Genomic DNA, 21,708 nt, shown 5'->3' on the forward strand with positions numbered 1-21,708 from the left:
GCGAGACGACATGCGCCCGCGGGCATTGCACTTAGTGCCGTTGTTTAGTCGCGGACTAGACGCGGACACGACGCGGGCGCTTCGGAGCTACTGCGCGGTAAAAGCGTCGCATCCACGACGTCTTGCGATATTTCCTCCGAACATTAACATTACAATAGGAAAATTTTAGGCTAAGTTATGTTGGTGCTTATTTATCTGAGTGTTTTTCTACTATTACATTACGAACGCAAAAACACTGCCCGTCATCTACATATATTTTATGTATTGCTGATGATTTGTAATAAGGTATTTTTAATTTATTAAAAAATTTACCCTAGCTAAAACGGCTACATTATGTTTTACTGTACAACGAAGATCTTAAAATTAAATAAACTAAAATTCAATAAGTACGTTTCTTTTCTCTATTAATTTGTATGTAATCCGTCCGCGAACAAGCGTCGAAACTTTCGCAATCTGTATTACTATATATTGAAAATTCTTACAATTTATTAAAAAGTTACACTCACAATAACGATTAATTAATTATTATATTAATAATGTTAAAGTTAACTAAACAACGACTGCATCTACTATCACACATTCGAAAGTTTAAAACAATTTTACAAATTGTAATAGAACATTATTGCTAGGGCGACGTCACGCGGCGTGATATGATGGGCGGCGGCGGCGGCGGTAGCGGCGGCGGCAGCGGCGACTGGCGCGGTGCACTCCGCTCAAACGCAAACCTGACACCGGCCAACCCTTATGAGTCTTCTCAGACTCACATTCGCATGCAACTCGATACAGGTGTCCATTTTTCGGTAATTCGATTGTCGACAATCGATTGCCCGCGCTTCACTAGTTAGCGATAACGATCTACCGCGCTTCTCTATTTAGCGGTAATACATCGCGCGCGCGTCACTAGTTTGGTGGTAATACATCGACCTCGCGTCACTAGTTTTCGGTAATAGATCGACCACGCGTCACTAGTTTGGCGACAATCGATTGGCCGCGCGTCACTAGATGGCGCAATACGTACGACTACAATCAATTTAAACACGGCAGTTTCTAAGTTGTAACATAAATTAGGGCTGCCACCGTTCCGAATCGGTAATAAAAAATTTAAGTAATAATGCCCGACTAAGCTCTCACAAGAAACTACTCGATGACGAAGGCAGAACTAATTTTCCAAATGTTAATGATTACAATAAACAAAAATATAAGGAGGGCTTGGAACTTGAAAACAAGACTAAGACAAATTAGTTATAAAAGAAAACAAGAACTAAGCTTGATAATGTAAACACGCTACTTATTAAATTAGGAAGGTGGCAGCCCTATTGATAATACATTTTAACACATGTATGTTGTTACGATTATTTGAACTCACTATACTGTATCACAGTGATGTTATCAAACGGATATCATACTATGATTATATACGAAGCTTAGTCAATGTAGCTCGAAACGTTTTACTATATATATCTAGTATCGACGTATCTGTCTGTATGTAACAGTACAATGTTAATAGCTGCAGCAACAAGTCATATATCTGTTAACATATTGAAAAGTATGATCTACGAATTTATTAAGTTATAATATTGAGAAATACCTACAATTATAAATAAAGTCGATGCAACCATTATTTAAATGTTATCATGATTTTAATAAATAAATGCATATGAAAATTATCGTAAAGTAATAAAAATCATAAAAAATTATAGGTTACAACGACTTTTAAACATTACAAAAAAAAGGAATTAACATCAGAACACAAAATTCCTATAAATAAATTTTTACATAAAATAAATAAACTACCACGAAAGCGAAACCTGAAATGAACATAATATGGATTTATTTATTCTAGCGAACAATTTTGTACTTAGGCTTACAGCTCGAAATCAAATTTAACGTAAAACATTTCTTATACTTCGCGTCGCTTTCGGTTCGCTTTCGCGGCATTTAGTATGCTACAATATTCGACAAAAAAAATACAAAAAATTAAAATTATTAAAGTTTTAAAGGGAAAATATTTAATACAATTATAACCTTAAATATATAATAATCGAGTTGGAATGATATACATTGTGTGTGAATGATTCGCTGGGCTCTGGTGTTGTAGCCACACAGGCTGGGGGCGCAGGCACATGAATGCAACATATTCTTTGCTTGATTGTCCTGGAAACATATATAAGATATTTAAGCTACATACAGTAACCTTTAACAGAATTATAACATGTCAAGAATATTTAAAGAGATGTTTTTAACGTAACAGAATTTTACTTTACGTAGATTTTGCCCCCTCCCACTTAAAATTAAGTAATTTAGACACCCTCCCCCCTCTTACAAAGATAAACATTATTAATAAGTACGTCCTTTTACATAACGTCTAGTAATAAATGCCAGTTTTTGGACTCTTCCAAATTGTATATACATCTATGGTTCCCAGTTTAACATAAGTTGGAATAAATTTCAGTAATCAGGACACACTGTATATGAGAATATATTCAATAAATTTTATATGATCATGCCATTGCCAGATTGTAATTCCTCTATGTTAGCCATGCTGTTGTTTACTTACAGTCAAATTGTGCGGTACGATTTATATATTCATTTAGATTAAATTTTTATATGTATTAACAGAGTAGAGACATATTTGTAAATCGAAATGTTACGCCTACAAAAATATACCTTCACGACAGTATCCATGGCCGCCTTACTCATTTGCTACCTTTTTCTATTAAAAAAAAAACAATAGAATCTATGGATTTTGATACTCCTGGGAAAAAGTAATAGGTTTCCTATCCTCCCCTGCCCTGCACTGCTTTAAGAACACGTAAAAATACTAAGTTCGGAATTAAAATACAATTTTAGCTAAATAACATAATTATTATTTAAAATACTAGTTTGTCTTTGTTTTAATTTTTTCGTTACTAATAATAGAACCATAAACAAGTTTTTTTTTAAATTAAATATTACTAAAATCTATGATTTTTAATAGTAAACTAGACGGACCTTTTAATTAATTCAAGACCGGTTAATACTTTGTACTTAATATATTTGACTATTGCAAAGCTTGTTTAGTTTTTGTCTTGTTATATTGTTTGCGTATTATATATTAAGTCTAATGTAAGTAAATACTGCGTGTATATATTGCAGTGATGCTGAAGCTATTTAATATTACTTCTATTTACTATAGATATTATTAATAATTATTATATAGTTAATATTTTATTTGTCTAAATAATTGGTCCAATAATGCTTTTCGAATCTAGTTGTATATAATATATAATAAAATATATAAAAGTAAATAATAGTAGTTTAAGAGTTAAAATAGAAGAAAAACTTAAAAATAGGAGTGCGGAAGAAAGATAGGTGCTTAAAATCTATTAGTGAGAAAAATAGGGGTGTCCAATTTTAGATTTTTTAAGGTTAAGGATATAAGAAAAAAAAACTTATGGTTTTTAATTTTAAAAGCGGTTCGGTTTTAGGATAAGTAATTGAATAATTGGACAGATTCCCCTTACACATTGTAAAAGTAATGATAAATAGAACATCAGAATTATCCAAAGAAAATTACTAACAACCTTACAGTGCCTTATATTCATATTAAATCTATACTATTATATATATCTAGCTTATGTTACAGTACATATATAAAATTGGTAAACTCTGATGTCACAAAAATATTATACAACAATTTCCAATGTATTTTTTTTAATTGATATCTTTAATACAATTTGTATATCTTTATTTATCATCACTTGAATAATCTTCATGCAAAAGTTTAAATCTATATGTCATATGTATATATTCTTAATGATTAGCTTTATGACAATATGATGTAAAAATTATGAAAGCATCCATTTCTTTGATGAATGTTCGTGATAAATGCTTTTTTTCCAATAATCTTTAAATTGAATTAAATATTTATATCACGTAATCAAAGCACTGAAATAGGTCATAAAAAGACACGAGAGAAGAAATAAAAAGAGAAGGTAAAAATCAAGTGATTTTTGTTAATTACCAATTTATACTTTTTGGAATATTTGCAGTGATTTAAAATAAAATAGGTTATAAAATAAATGAAGAAAGAAAAGAGATGAAATGCTATCCAATTTTAAATTAACTATTCGAACACGAAACACGAATTTTATAAAAATATTAATATCAAACTCTCATAAAAACCTCAATTTACTATAAACTTATTTCCGTAATGTGCTTGCATACCTAAAAAGTTGAAAATCTAAAATACTTTAAAGGCAAAACTCCTATTATATAATATCATGTATAAGACAATGTTTTGTATTGCGCATGCATTCATCGTTTTACAATGAGCTGCCTGAGTCATGAATTCGTAAAGCAATTTGATACCTATCGGCAACTACTATGACTCGTATTATCTATCTATGATGACTATTGAAGCCCAACTGACGGTCAAACCTGGCCGAGTTGTTTAGAAGAACGTGTTATACACGTATCCGGTCGCGATCAGGCCGAGCACGAGGAGGCACAGCATGATCATAATCTTCTTCTGCATAAAGGAAATAATATATTAGTCTATGATAAAAGACCGGCGAGCTAACATACCATATCGTATGGTGTTAGTTCGCCGTTGGTACGAAGTTACCTTTGAGCATAGAGCGCGGTGTGGGCCAGGACCAGGCTCAGCCGGTGAACTGACTGGACACGTAGCCGACCAGGATCAGCCCAAGTATCAGCAGACACACTAGGATCATGATCTTCTTCTGTGCTTGTCGGGTGCCCATGCAACAGTACTCTTTACACTTGTCCTCGGCAACTAACGCCGATATACCTCCATAGTTTTTTTTATAATTTAAATTTTAACATATTTATATGGAATGATTATAATAATTAAATACAATAAAATTAAATTATCTCTAGCTGATATAACAAATAAATATGACAAAGGAATTTGCAATGTGGCTTCGTATTTATAGGGTGTTGGTGCGTTATTTGCCTTACCGGGTCGTTAAAAGGTGTTTAAATAAAAATTAATAAAATAAAATAAATAAATGTAATTTTTTTTAAAGTATTTTTAAACATATTTACATTGTGAGTAAATTTTAAAAATATACAATTGTAAACATTCCTAATTTAAATAAAACTAATCATATTGATTTTTGCGCATTTGACTTATTCAAATTGAATTTTTAGGTCTGTAATCTTAAACTAAACAAGATATTAAGCACCTCATTCTGACCCTTATTTACATGAAAATAATTTTAGTAACAATAAAAATAAAATCAATACAATTAGTTTTAATCTATCGTAATATTCGCGTTAATAAAAGAAATAAATTTGTAACTCGTTCCCATCACATTGATAGGTTCAAATGAGAACTTAACGATACTTAATTAAAATAAAAAAAAAAACCTCCGCCGGGTTTACATAGTTAAGTAATAATTAATAATGAAAATGGCATTAAATTATAATTCACAGTCTTTTAATTAAATACATAAGTGCTATTGTTGCTGCTTACACAGATGCTGTAGTGAAATTGGAAATTACGATAATAACAATTAAAAAGTTCTAAAATGATTTAATAATATTTGTTTTTCATTAAATAAATTAATATATCAAAAATGTATAAAATGCCTGTGTAATTTGTTTAGTATAAACATTTAATAATAAAAAAAAATTAAACGTAATCTGTTAAATTAAAACATCATACTGTATTTAATGTGTAATAATCATTAAAAATCTCTAAATAATTGATTATATAAATAATTCAACATGAACAAATAATGATTCAAAGTATAATTGTATATTATGTATATATTGTTATATAAAATGCTGACAATAAATGCACACAATATGTTTTAACATTCAAAATATATGAATATTAAATCTAGATATATCATTGAACAAATTATCATAAACAAAACGTAAGTACTATGTAAAATAATTGTTTAGGGGGCGTCCATAAGTAACGTAAGGTGATTTTTTTTTAATTTTCTGCACCTCCCACCCCCCTTGGTGAAATGTCCTGAGATCTTATTCAACCTCCTCCCCCATACAACAATCTCACGTGAGATTTTTCAAAATGTGAGTTTCTTACGTAAACGCGTTGGATTGTGATTGTAAAAAGAAAAAAAAAATGCTTCGTGCTTTAGCTTTTTTTGTTTCAATCAGAAAAAATATTGCATGATATTTGCCGAGACCCCCCTCTCTCCAACGTAAGATTAGATGAGATTTGACTCGGCCCCCCTCCCCCTTTAACACCTCACATTATTTATGGACGCCCCCTTATATTTAACATATTAAATAAAGAAATCAATAAACAATAAGTTAGCAATTTTGTTGTTTAAAGTCTAAGCAAATACTGGGCGCAACATTAGTAACAATTAATTAGGAAAAGCTTATAGTTTATGAAAAAATAACAACTAAGATTTGTGCTATATAACAAATATATCTAGTATTTGTACTATGCATGCACAATAACATAACACCTAAAATCCGTTGCTTGCATCTCACTTGTCCCGAGTCTTTCACACCTACATTCACTTAGTTTCTTTACATTTTAAAAAGCGCTTCTGCGACGTCATTACATTGGACTCATGTTATTGTGCATGAGTAGTGATACTTTTAAATGTCACATTTTATAAATTCCAGATCACTATTAACAATTAATATTTTGTGTACTTTAATTTCGGTGCCCTATTTTGAGCGGAGCGCATAAATTTCATTTCAAATAATTGTGTGACGTAATATGTCAATATAGTGAGTTTCCACTGACGATAAACGTGGACAAAAACATACAGTCATCGCATTCATTCTATTTGAAAACAAAAGAGACAATAACATGTTTCATTAAATTACAATAAGAGTTTGATCATATCAGTTTGAACTATGGAGCCTCAATACGTAATCTAAAAACATCCAAATTATCCATCATATCTTTTAAATATTGATCTACTATCACTCCTTTCATTATCATTGCCTGAACATATACAACCGTTAGGAAGAAAATCCGACACTGTGCCGGTGTACTGGCGCAACACTAGCCTTCCTAAAATGTCGATATCTATGTCCCCTCACTAATCATTCTGACACTTTGTAATGAAAACGCGCCATTCGCGCCAAAGGATTCAAACTAATAATGTCTAAAACAAAAAAGTACAGAATCGCATATAATCAATGATGAAACCCAATGAAAGAGACATTACTATCGCGTTAAGTAGTCACTTCATTAACAAAGAAAATGACATAAAAGTTGAAAAAATAACAAGATTTTTTCACTACAAGCGTATCTTAATACGACATTTACTGGGGGGCGCTAGTGTGCTAAGATATTTAAGTTTGACTTATGCCCACTACAGCTATCATTGTCGGTCTTCATATTTAAATACATTCAATCATCCATAAACACTTTCAATCATGCCATAACTAATAATTTATATACAAAGACAGTAAAATAACTCTCCTTAGTATACACAACAGGTAACACCAGAATTATTTCTTACATCTAAAGCACAATCTATTTATTGCACTTCATACATATTGTCTTATTTGCAATTGCCGTACTCAGAGATCTAAGGGTTTCCCTTAATATAGATTTAGTGTAGTCTACACTAAATAGTGTATTAACTGAGTACAGATAATAATGACACCTCAAAGCTAAAGACATTAAAATGCATGCTTACTCTATATAAACAATTCGTTTTTTCTTTCTTCTTATATTTTTAATAAATCACTGGTACTTTGTATACGACGCAGCTAATTATGTAATATCAATACATAACATTTAATATAACTGTAAGATTATATTAATACAAATAAGAATAAATAAGTTAATTATAATTACAAAAGTATTAGCTGTTTGTCTGTTTATTTCCGACAGTAAGAACAGCAAAAAAAAAAGTTAATTCGAGGAACAAGGTTTTGTTCTCAAGAAAATTAAAAATATTTTTCTATATTTCTGTATCCTAGCTTGTAACATTACAGTGTATTGTGGAAACAAGCATTGCAAATGGATATAATTTTTTTCTTCATCAAATTATAAACGTCATTGTACAGACGATATCACTTTGTGAAATTCTTCTATGTTTTTTTTTCTCTAAATTCTAGAACGATACAAATTCATACACACAAGTAGAGATGTAACATTACATTATGCAATATTTGTTTCCACGTTAACAACACGCTTTCGTGTTAGCGTATTCTTTTAACATATTAATCCACGGAGTAGAAAAGTAAGCATAACAATTCCAATAATTATTTCGTTATGCAACCGCGTGAGATAATCAAAGCCGAAAAGTAATGCAAAATGTAATTGTTAATTAAATAGCAATGTTCTGCATTGTTCCCTCGCTTCGTTTCGTCAAAACGTATTCTTCTTTCGTTGTTTACGACAGGACGACCGCGAGTACAATTATTAATATAACCAGCGTAACAGACAGGCATATTATGATGAAGATTTTTTTCTGTAATGATAAAAGGAAAAAATAAAAATAAAATGAAACCTCTGCAATTGTATAGTCTGTGGTTTGATCTTAAAAAAATGTTATGCTCACTAAATGTAAAACAAATTACAATTTCAATGTAATCATACGAAATTGAAAAGTATTTCTGAATGGTTTCAACAATTTCGAAAAAAAAAACTGAATGAATCACATCAAAAACTATTATAAAGTACATAACTTAATAAAAATATTGAAGCGGTATATAAATCCCATTTGCCCGCAAAACCAAAGCATTCCGCGAATACAACAAACAACAAGAGCCACATAACATATATATATATATACAATTAGTATGCGTGTGCATTGTGACAAAGCCACAGACAACCAGTTAACGTCACTCTCTAGTTTTTTTAATCTAGTAAAAAAAAACACGATTAGATTTGCAAAATCAAAAATAGAAGAACGTAATTACAGAATATGTAACATAATGTTTGATTTTATTCATCATTCTATTCGTTCGTTCTATTACAGGAACATTGAACACTATTGTAATAATTTTTAAAAGTAGAAATGCAATATTATGCCTTTTTCCATATATTTTTGAGTTGTTCTTGTCACTTCAATTGTTAATAGTTTGAAATACATGCATAAGTAGATAAAAAAATTTAGTTCATGCACTTTTATAGCACAATTCAATTGAGGAAAGTTAAATAATATTACGACAAGAAAAAATGTGTGTTACTTGATTATCTATTCATATAAAGATAAATTATTTTAAACCTTCCCTTAAAAGTTTATAAATCGAACATTTGAACAGAATAGATTAAAATCCAAGCCTTTTCCAAAGATGTGCTTTATAGAATTTTGTATTTTAGTAAGTGGTATACATTGTTATATTTTACTGAAGATGCTTTATTTGGATATAGTAATGTCATTATTTGTAATGACAGATTAATAAGTTTGACCGTAACATGTGCCAAGTGGGTAGATTACCTTCCTCGCTTGCTGTGCCCAGTGGTGGGCTCGCTCCAGTTCCTTGTGGCCTGAATCTACGTAGTCTGTGGTCTCCGTGACGTGGTACTCAATTCGATCTATGAGTTCGCCCTGCTCGTGCTAAGGTTCACCACTGGGAGGGAAGGGACCCACGATCCTTACACCGCCGATTGGTTCATACGGGTTTAGAACGCTTAAGCAATACACCTAAGACCGGGGTATGTTTAGTTTATTATTCCCGAAAACCCCGTTATATCCATAAGTACAAGTGAGTTAAATTGTAAAAACAGAAGTTGATATTTTTTGTAGATTAAATACATATTTTTGTTGTTACAATAGTTGAAATTTGTTACATAGTATATAAGATTCGAAGTACATAGATAAGACATAACAAACATAACAAAATAAGAAGAGGCAAATTACGCACACACCAAAACCAAAGTTAAATCAGTGACACATAGATAGTATGTAAGAGTAAGAAGCCCATTACCATCCAGTGTTAGTTTGAGAGACATGAACAGTTAGTATGGTTACATATAAAGCGAAAATCGTGGATGCACACGTGTTACTAAATTAATAAAGGTTTAGGTAAAAATGGTGTGAACCAATCACCGGATCGTCAACGTAAACAAAATACGGGATTGACAAGAACGTGTCGAACAAAATATGATACAGGAAATGGACGTAGGAAAGGGTTCGGGAGCGGGCAGGGGAGAGACAAACAAAACAAAACGCATTAGCAACGAATGATCCGACGTTGGAATGTAAAACTCACCCGTCGGGCTTTGCTCTGATACTTTAGTGCCTTCTTTGTGTCTTGTGTCGCAGTTTGGACATAGTCCACCGCGTGCTCAACATGATACTCAATGCGGTCGATCATTTCACCCTGTATCCATACACGCTTCGTTAACATTACTACTGATGTATGGCCCTTTATTGGTAATCTCCGTATAATACACAATGGTGCATACGGTAACGTGTCAAACCCTTAATTACCTTCCCCTTCGCTTCTTTCATATCATAGATCATTTAACATTGCATTGGCAAAAACTTATATAGCAATGGTTCACTTTACTCATCGAACAGAGATCAAAACAGATCGATGGTGATGGTAGACCTTCCATAAAACTAATCTATCATCAAGATAGTGGTCTACTGAAGACAAAGGGAGATTAAGAGTGAAACCATACCGTAACTTAAATGTGGTATCACCCTATTTACGTTCAGTAGTGGAATAAATGTGTGTTGTATATAAGTAAGTGTTATGACCTGACTCTCGACGAGCATGGCCATGTCCATGAACATGTCGTGCAGCTCGCGGATTGAAGTCTCCAGCTTGATGATGTCGGCGTGCCGCGCTTCGATGTCCGCCAGCGTCTGCTTCGCTTGCTGCGTTTCCATTATTATCTGGAAACACATACCCATACTATTAAATATAGATCTTGATTAGGAATACATTTATCGAAATTCTTAAAAATATTGATAGAAAAAAGGAAAAACAATGTACTGTTCACAAGTACACAATAAGAAGGGAAGGCCATTCCATTCCGGGAAGTCGATTTCTCATTTTGATATTGTTTAATGAACCGTACGCTGCGGTAACGGAAACAAATAAAGCATTGACTTTATTTTAAGATTTGGCAATGTTACAACACTCGCTCTTTGTGACTTATTGACATATCTGTATTTTATATTCAACTTAAATTACATTTCTTTGTATCAATAACTCCTGTCTCCTATCTGGAAATGAATACATATTAAATACATATATTGAAATATAACCTGATATGATCTAACCTGCATTAGATTCGATAAACCTGGCTTTATTTAACTTAAATAATTATTTTTTAAAAAAAGTGGGCAAGACGGAATATATGAAAAGAATTGACGTAAACAAGTCTAATGTTAAATGGAATCAATTCTACTTTAGTCAGTCATTAGTGTCGTATTAGAAGATTCAAATTTTATGTCAGCTCTTGCTTAGCTTTATTGCGTGTTAAGGTTTATGCGTGACTAAAATACTTACACCTTGCGTGAACACGGCGGGGTTGTCCTGTTCAAGCATGGCCTCGAGTTCATCATCAGTAGTAGCTCGGCCGGTGATCTCGAGCTGTCGCAGTATCCGGTTCTTACAGCGGTCCCTGTAGTCGGTCTGCGTGCGATTGTACTCCGTCATCACCTCGACGAACTTACGTGACAACGTCGAGTGCTGCGTCTTTCTTATCCTGAGATCCGCAGACGATTTGTTCGAGTGCTCCTCCTGCTCGATGTTCTGCTCTATATCTGTGGATTGTTTGTGACAAATCTATTTATAACACGAAATACATAATGACTAGCAAGTAGCTTATGTTTTAAACTATCATATGAAATTAACGCAATTTATTAGCTCTTCTCATGTACAATAAGGTAATCACAAGTCCTTATCATAAAGTTATTTCAGGCTATGGCTCAATTCGGGGAAAAGGAAAAAAAAACGGTTTATATCTTTAAGAAATAATGGTTTATCACATCAAGCAAAATAAAAGAGGATTACAAAACGGGATCACATTGAAAGCGAACAATGTAAGCTCTTTACAAATTAAATTTATCTTCAAGAGCGCAGTGAAATTTAAGGAGAGAAGGATATAAAATTGCTATACAATGTCTATATGTAAGGTATTTTATCGCTCCTTTAAACATCGCAGTAGACAGGCTTAAGAGAGTTCTGTTCAGCCGACCGTCCACCGATAAGGCGGATTGTTATCGATAATGGAAAAATCACTTACGTTTTAACTTTCCTCTAACTTTGTTGGCAGTTTTCTTAATATCAGCCATGAGATCTTCTAATTCGTGCTTTGTTTCTGAAAATAAAGAAACAGTGTATATGAATAAAAAATTCATATTTATAAAATACGGACCTATATTTAAAAAAAAAAGTTATAGAAAATTAGGAAATAGCGGTTTCAATACATAATTAAACTTTATGTTACACTAACTGTCGCCCGCGACTCTTTTCGCGCGAAATTAAAAAAAAAAAACAAAAGTACCCCATGTTTTTTTCCAGACTATGTTCTATATTTATGGAATATCCTTAAACAAACATCCATCCATTCATGTAGCCATTGGCATTTATAATACTAGTAAGAAGTAAGATTAAGCTACAAGGACTATATAAAAGTAGAAAAGTTTTAACGAAACCAAGAGCTTTTCAAATTATATCGTAATGCGGAAAATGTCACAAATGGAGTTCATATTTTAGAATTTAATTTGGTACGATGATTTGAAACCACGTTAATGAATTGTTTTAAACATTAATCATAGTTATTTCAAGTTCTGATTTAATTGTCTGAAAATTGTTTAGTCTTCCGCCCACATTGCTAGTCAGCTAGCCACATAAGTCACGGTATTTCCCATCTATCGTCATAGTAACACAACCTAAAGAAGTTCTGTTAAAAACACTAATAATTCAAATAGAATTTTAAAGTGAATATATGCGTAAGAAGTCATGGATTCCCTTCTAAATCAGATATTACAGCTTCGAATAAAATTGTATGTAAGATTAGTACTACTCACCTTCCGTATAGGATAAGATTATACTAAGAATTTTAATGTTAACAAATTATAAGAGTAACCTCTTTATTTTTCGAAAAAAAAATAATAATTTATACATACTAATATTATAAAGAGGAAAGATTTGATTCTTTGAATTAAATAACTTTCGAATCTACTGAACCGATTTGAGCAATTCCATCACTTTTGGAAAGTTACACTATGTCCAGGACATGGACTATATTGATAGCTACTTTTTCCTTTAATTCCGCCATTAAACAGCCAGTCTTACTAATATTTTAAATACGAATGTTGGGATAGATGAATGGTAGTTTGAAGGTATCTCCAGAACGGCTGAACGGATCTCGATGAAATTTGGCATAGATGTAGAACTTAGTCTGGAAAAACACGTATGCTATTAATTAAGTTTTTTTAATTCCTCGCGAACGGAGTTGTGGGCGACAGTTAGTATGAAATAAATCAAGTAACCAACAAGGTACCGTCTCGTTTCGTATCCCACGCATTCCCCGTAGAGCCATAACAAACGTTTATAAACTCGCAAATAAATTAACTGTTAATATTGTTACAGACGCTTCGATACAGAGAATACTAGAAGCTATTATAACATTGCAAACAAACGTGGGTGGAAACCCGAAGTTCCTAATAAATTTATAGGGGGTGGATAAATTTTCCCACGCAATTATATTGTGAAGGCGTTCAGTTATCTTAACATATCTTATTTATCTGTTACTATGGAAATATAAATATTATTTTAGGCCTTCAAACAAATGGAATCAAACACATATTTGACCAATTTGAAAGACATACATTCGTCAGTTTCATAACAACCCCTAATTTCATATTCTTTTAAAATCAACTGGCATTTTAAGCACCAATGTCCAATAAGTGGACATTGTTAGAATTACGAAACATAATTCAATTTAAGTGCTATTCATAAAATTATAATAGTAAGATTAAATTTCAAACAATTTATTATGAAATTTAAGATAGACACAATGCTAAATCCGATTAAAAGAGAGGCTTTTCATATGCAAACCACTCCGTATACCTTTTTATTATCGAAATCAATAAACAATACTTACAGTTATTTCTTTTCATTTTAACGTTTATTTTTAAACCTGTAAGCTTCAATAAGGTGGAAAATTTTATAATGCAGAAATCTTTGAATTCGAATTCAGCTTGATTGTCCATTGAGAAAAGCGGTTCGATAGTTGGCACGTGGCCAATGCACTAAAGGTATTCTAATACTCAGGTTACTTGAATAATAATATGAGGGCCATGATTCGAATTCTGTAATAAAAATAATCTAAATTGTGCAATGATCACTAAATCATTTTATTTCAAACATTTTAACTACGGAGTAAAGCATATTGAGGTTTACTTCACCATTTTTAAATCGATTTGGTTGAAAATCGTGTCACGTTTAATCGATAACCGAATCATTTGATCGAATCACTAAATTAGTTTTAAGCACACAGAAAATTTGTAGGCGGGAACAATTAATAAACATAGATTTTGTTCGTAATTGCAGATCAACAATAAGGTGGTAACATGGAGGATAAGCAATTTGATATTAAAACGTATGCAGGGGGTTGCGTTAACGAACCACGACTCTTTCTATCATGTTTCTCGTATCGCGCAAATTGCTATGTGGAGTAACCACCCTAATTATATCAAAAGTCTTTTACAACGTAACAAAATGAGGAAAATCATAGAGGCCGCAAGTACAGCACACGTGTATATTATTCGAGCGCAAACGTAATAAAGTAATATGTTACTTTATTACGTTTATATATTTACGTTTACGTATAAACATTATGTGATATATGTGCTGTCTTTATTATTTTGAATAATATATTTATTAAAAGTAATATTCAAAACAATGAAGGGTAAAAAAAAGCGTGATAATTTGGCAATTTAAATCCAGTAGACGTTCGTCTATTACTCACAATGGATCTCGTAAAAGAGCCTGACCCCGTTTTACTAAAATAAATTCTCGAATAATAGGGAAATGTAGTTATTGAAGAGTCTGCGCAACCCGCCGTACTTAACTTTCCTCATTGTCTGATGTAAATAGAAAAGGGGCATTCACAAAACATCTTGTAAATAGGGAGAAAAAACTTCCATAGTTTGAAGGCCATTCATCTCAAAATCGTTAGTAGAAGAATAAGACTATACTCATTCACACTGGATCACTGTAGTCGACTAGTCTAGTTACCCCTAAACGAGGGAGAGTACGAGCCCGTCCTTGGGCGTGTTGGAACTGAGAACGATGATAAATTGTAAAAAGCAAAAACTAATATTGTGTATTGCCACCTTTGTTACACTCTAATTTGATCACAAACTCTTAATAAGATAGGTGGGGGACAAAATAAATATTTACGAGCGGCAGATAAGAATTCATTCTCCAAACCGAAACTCTTTGTAAACAATTTAAAAGTTGTCTCGTCGCACGAACGCCTTCCGCGACTCGAATAGTTCCGCAAAGTAATTGAAGATCCGGTACATTTACAAAACTCCTTCGATCAACATTTTTTTAACTTTTAATTTGTTGCCAGTTGTAGCAAAATAATTTTAAAGATGAAGAATATTTAGTCTGTTTGACTAGACAAGCACAAAGAGAATTCTTTATCATTTTTTACCTAAGTGCATAGAGTTTATCAAATGTCGTATGAATTACTTAAGCATATTTACATTATCCATTTGCTCATATGCATCAATCCATCTCAGAGGATAACAATCTCACAAACAATTTAGACTATTCAGACAAGGCTCTCAGGCGGTGCAAAGCGACGCAATTAGTGAAGAGGCTTTGTACATACGCTGAATCGCTTCAATTCGGTTAAACACATAAACAAACAAACGAGCAAACAGCAGTGGAAAGCGCGCGGTTATGCCTATTACATACGCTTGTTACGATATCAAAACTTATGTGTTCCATTTACTCCGAATAAACAATTAAATTTACATATTAGTAATTACTATAAGTACATTTGTAATGCTACAATTTTAATTGCAAATTATTGACAGATGAAATATAAAAGTGTATACATTGAAGGACCTATAACAATAGATTAGATTCATATGGAAATATACTATGAATTATAGCACTTTCATGAGACAAGTCGACGTATACAGCCATACTTCATTCCATCACATCCCGACAGACGTCAGGGCAGGCAAATGAGGAAATAAATAATGCAAGAGACGGGAAGCAGCTTCCCTTTGTGCAAATGTTAATATTGCGCTAGCAAATCTGAATATAGCTGTGAGTCATTTTATATTTATATATGTATACAATTAATAAAAATAGAGTGCTGTAGGTTATATGAAAAACATAATGTTTCGTGTACGTGAGGAATTTGCTTTACTTATATGGTATGTCTATCTGTTCCCAAGCTACGTTTGTTGCTGGCTGCTTGGGCCAATTTTGACAAGACTTTCACTGAAAAGTAGCTGATATTTGCTGGCATATAAGTTTTTTTTTAATTAAGACATACCAATTTAATGCAGGTAATTTACAGTCAGAAATATACAACATTCGGACAAATGATACATTGCAGCAATACTTCAAATAGATTCATGATTGATTACAGTCGGTTTGCTCCACACCATAACATGTTATTCGAATTTAGCACAGTTAGTTAATTTCCGTGACATGTAATACATTACCGACTTAATAGTGTCAACCGACTACTTGACCCAGTTATGTGCAGCAACGAACATATTACAATGGGACTGAATAGTTAAAGTAAAGAGTTTTTAATATGGATATGGATGTACTTAATGGATATTCGTTGCACAAATATAATAATTTGGGGGGGAGGGAATATTATTTATTAGCTTTCGCTCGCGGCTCCGTCCGCGGGGGTTAAAAAATAAATAGTAGCCGATTCTCAGACATACAGAACTTTATATAAGATAATCATTAATAATCTGTTATTCACACACAATTATCTTTTATATTTTTTAATTTTAGGACAAGCTTACCTTATCTATGCATTCATCGTAAGAAACTATTTCTCTCAAAATCTCAGCCACAAAACCTACCGGATGTATCTTTGACCATGTCATTAAATATAAAATCTTTTATCAGCTTAATTATGCGTATTACGATTTGTGTGATGTTGAATGGAACAGCAATGCGAGTGCGACCCTAGTCAAATAACAAATTAATACACTAATGATGTTCCAATCCGCCAAAGTTCCAATTGCGAATATAATTAAACTCCATTGTTTTGAAATTATCGAAATCACATGTGAAAATCGACTGTGTCTATTTTTCGTTTATAATGAAAATATTATAATTAAACATACACCATCTTACTAATATTATAAATGCGAAATTTTAGTTTAGATAGAAGAATAGAAGAGGTATCAGTGGAACGACTGAACGGATTTTGATGAAATTTGTCATAGACAGCGGACACAGTCTGGAAGAACACATAGGCCCACTTATCTTATATATAAAATTCTCGTGTCACAATTTTCGTTCCCATACTCCTCCGAAACGGCTTGACCGATTCTCATGAATTTTATGAGCATATTGAGTAGGTCTGAGAATCGGCCAACATCTATTTTTAATCCCGCACGGACGGAGTCGCGGGGGGACAGCTAGTTTAAATATAAGTATTACATAACGGTTGGAAAAGACAAGTAAAATTCTGTTAAAATATGTATTTTGTAATGTACGTAAGTGTGACTTAATTTCTAATTTCGAGACTATCGCAATGTTCACAAAAAACATTTTCCTCTTAATATTATTAAAACAAATCTGCTATAAACCTAACTCAATTACCGTTAGCCGCTTACTTCTCGTATTATATTCATTTAGTTATATCACAAAATGCAACCCTCTAAGGGAGCATTTACGCTAGATTGGATATTTTTTCGATTTTTAGAAAAGTAGTTATAATGAGGTATGGGTCCCTAAGTTATAAAATAAATAAAACGTAAACTATAGTATAAGTTTTATTAAAAAAATATTATAGTGGTTTCTAAAGTACGCAATAATTATTATAATCCAAACTGACGTAAAGCATCGGCTAAAGCGCGGTAAACTGAATCTTTAAGTTGTTGGCAATTTTTTTTAGCATTCCGAGACTTGCTACTAAAATTATTTGATAAAAGGAGAAAAAAAACTCGACACTCTTGTATAGAGTTAAATTACTGAGGCAACTGGGCTTCAAGAGGTTGCCCTCTTCACACAAACAAATCACAATGCAATCGTTTGAATAGGTGGGCAAGATTAATTACCCCCGGCGCGATCGAGACAGCACTCAAAATACTTTGGGCTTGATAATTAATGATATTTGGCCTGCGGAATTAGATAAATGAGAAAGTAGGACAACAAAGTGCAAATTTGTTGTTTAATAACAAAATTATCTTCACAAAATAAACAATGAAGTGCTTAGTTAGTAAAAATCATCATCTATTGCTCATTTCGATTTTATTGTACCAACCTTTATATTTGTCGGTAACGCAATAAAATATCAATTTTTTAATAGAAATATCGATTTTTTTTACTATAATTGTGTATAAAGCAAGAACTATATGGCTTATTGATTACTAATGATAAAGGAGAGTTGCATGTATCCTGAGTTATATTGATCTGCCTGGTTTTAGCTGAATCAATATCTCTAATTTTATACGTGGGGCAAATTTATTTTATAAGAACTTAGTACTTACTCTATGCAGCAATTATATTTGAACAGAATGAAAACTCCTTTGCCATACTAAGTATTCTATCAATGATATTGATATTGGAAAAAGATGCCCGGGGGAACGTTCTTCTTCGATAAAATCTTCAATTTAAAAAGATAGTATAAATGTAAAAAAAACAAGAATTTTTCGATTGAAATTTGACGGAAGTCGTTGCTATGACTACGTTCCCACAGCAACTTTCATATAAAATTACTTTTTTATATCTGTGGTAAATTTTTTGTTATTTCCAATCTTGATCATGATCACATCTATAGTTGACAAAAGGCAATTTCCCCATTATTGGTCAACAAATTTAAACCAGACTTTAAGCAAAAATGCCTTTAATATTCTTATAAATAAATCCTAACTACACCGTAGTAGTCAAATGTCTACTTAACAGCGAAATAAGATTACAATTATGCAGTTGATCAATTGACTGAGAGGTCGTGCGGCCCGTAGCTTGTTAATTGACGTTATTCTATTATCGTGTTAACTGAGAGTGTCTCACTATTAAATTTCCCATTAGAGTGTAGTGACACGTTATGCAGTTTATATTGATCGTTTACAACTTTACACATAACTAGTGCATACACACAAAATAAATGACAAACATAAGCATACTATAGTAGTATATTAAATAAAGGGTTGCATCGCAATCAAATTTTGACTATCATTACAGCAAAGACACGTCTCGACTTATGTACTTATACTATAATATGTAAACAACTATTATGTAGTCCTGTCAGATAAAACTTAGAGAAACATAAACACTTCAGAAAGTTGAGGTCAATTTAACTTGTATCGCCTGAAAGGAGCAAACTGATAAGTTTGTGGCTACGATTTCCTTTGATATTTATATCTGAGGTCGATCATTAAAATGGAGACAAAGTTCAAAGATAACAATATGAAAAATTCAGTTATATCCCTTCATGAAAGCCAAACTATATTAAAAGAAAAAAAACATATGTTTACGACGTAATATACGTAATACCACAGAGAGTAAAATAAATGAAATAAAGTGATTTATACGGGATCGCGGTTCCACCATTGTAGTATCCCTTGTCAGGCGCGGGGGCTTAGTTGGAATTTATTGGTCTGGAGGCTGGATTGAGTTTAAAAATAATAGATTCGAACCATGTCATAACTAATTGTGATTAAATTGAATGAATTGTTCAAAGACAAGCAGACATAAATGCATACCATATGATTAATCTACTCAAGATTGCTAGTCTTCGAATTAATTTAAATTCCTATATTAGATATTTAAAGTTACTTTACGTCAACCTAAGCCTAAGTTTATCTATATGATTACAATTCCCTTATTTATAATTCCATGCATTATTTTTATAAAGGAATTAATTCTGGTCACGATGTCTGAGAAATGATTAGATAAAGCGGCACAAACGCCTGCAAACATTGCGAAGAAGCCTCGGGTGAGTTGTTTACGGCGCGAAAGGGCAAGTTATTTTTACTGAGCAAAGCTACGCCACGGTAATGTATTGGACAAAAGTTAAATAGCCTACTTAAACTGCGCCTCGGGGAAGACGACTTTTACATTTTTATACAGGGTAACACGAATTCATTATGTAACCCACGGGCACGTTCCGTTTATAACAGGACTTTTTAGGCTTCGCAAACATCAACTCAAACATTTATCGATGTCTGAAATCAAATACATCTTTTAATATAAGGGAGAATATTTAATTAGTATGAAACTTTGCGAGTATGTTACTGCATTGGTTTAGAAAACTAATTATGTTATGTTCCAGTCATTCCATTTTATGGAAGACAAACTGTTTTCTAATGAATATTTTATAACGTATCAGTATCCATTGCGTTTTAAGCAAAGAAATCACTGAAAATATAAAACGTACAAATTTTCAATGAATTACATAATCTATTTCACTGTCACTGAATAATATAAGACTGAACAAATAAGTTTTCTAAGTTATTACATGGTACAAGTTGAGCTGTCTCGGTGCAGCACAATGTGAGATCGTTAGTCATGCAAGCGCTGACCCATTTAAGATGACAATTCAAGTCTAGCCCACATATGTGCAAAGTAATGTCCCCCTTTTAACCACATAATGCATCTCAGCATAACACATTAAAATGTGGTACATTTTTATGAAAATGAGACGAGACAAAGCTGTAATGGTTATTACATTTTTGCTTTTCAAGAGTTTGAAATAACAAAAGCTATATCGAAATAAGACAAGGCTTTTTACGTTACGTAATAGATTGGCAGTAGTCTTCTTATAATCATAAAGTTATTTACAGAACTGTCATTATAAATAAATTATAAATATATTCGTTCTGTTAATATTTAATTAATTGCAATAAATTGTCAGGTTTCTACAATTATCTATTCATGGCTTTTTAGTTAAATCTTATTATAATATAATAAACATATTAAATTAGGAAGCCCGTTGCATGTAAACGGAACAACATTTTTTTTTATATATGTTATTGAACTTTTGGTTACAGCCTGCATTAAATTACTATTTTAAAACGTGTACCTACCGAGCATCCAACAATCTATTTTGAAACAATGCAGCGAACTCTTCGAACAGACACAATAGCAGATAAAATGAGGTCGACAAAAGAAACAAAATCGACGTGATACAAACTCGTTCCATTCCCAGAATAACGAACAAAAAAGGAGTCAAACAATTTTCATATCAATTTTCATTAAGTGCTTTGATGCTGTTCATATTTTTATGCGAGATACTGTTATATACTTTAGGATAAGCAATATATTTAATATTGAAAATGTTAGACTCTTCAAACGTTAAGTGTTGAGATGTATGTTCCCTGTTGAAAATTTTCAAATTTCGTGAAATAAATAATACATATTACTTTGTCACTAAAAGAAAATCCCTCATAGATTTCCTTCACATTGAAAACTATTTTACAACACTAACATAATTTTAAACCATAAAACTCCCATAACAAGACCGAAGAAGCCAAATGGTGCTACTATTTGGCTGATATTCATATGAAAATTTTGTACCTACTTTTTTGGTTGCCAAATGACATAGTTCATGTCCGAAAGATATTA

The 21,708-nt window shown here is 32.2% G+C and overlaps 1 protein-coding gene across 7 annotated transcripts in view; it reads right to left on the reverse strand.

Annotated features, from left to right (window-relative positions):
• Positions 1-1,730: 1,730 nt before the first annotated feature.
• Syx1A (Syntaxin 1A) overlaps positions 1,731-21,708 on the reverse strand; it is a 52,080-nt gene continuing 32,102 nt past the window's right edge. Inside the window, exons 1-6 of one of the 7 annotated variants that reach the window (XM_013325115.1) lie at positions 18,633-18,733; positions 12,161-12,235; positions 11,422-11,678; positions 10,665-10,802; positions 10,171-10,281; positions 1,731-2,154 (exon numbers count right to left, since the gene is read on the reverse strand). In XM_013325115.1, coding sequence (XP_013180569.1) covers positions 1,987-2,154; positions 10,171-10,281; positions 10,665-10,802; positions 11,422-11,678; positions 12,161-12,209 — 723 coding nt within the window. In that variant the 5' untranslated portion in view covers positions 12,210-12,235; positions 18,633-18,733 and the 3' untranslated portion in view covers positions 1,731-1,986. Of the gene's footprint in view, positions 2,155-4,411; positions 4,511-4,606; positions 4,725-7,824; positions 8,424-9,395; positions 9,507-10,170; positions 10,282-10,664; positions 10,803-11,421; positions 11,679-12,160; positions 12,236-18,632; positions 18,734-21,708 lie in introns of those variants that run through there. The other 6 variants (XM_013325110.1, XM_013325112.1, XM_013325113.1 and 3 more) reach the window with 6 other exon arrangements.

The sequence above is a fragment of the Papilio xuthus genome, unplaced genomic scaffold (genome assembly GCF_000836235.2).
Source record: "Papilio xuthus unplaced genomic scaffold, Pxut_1.1 DF824888.1, whole genome shotgun sequence".
Taxonomy (NCBI): domain Eukaryota; kingdom Metazoa; phylum Arthropoda; class Insecta; order Lepidoptera; family Papilionidae; genus Papilio; species Papilio xuthus.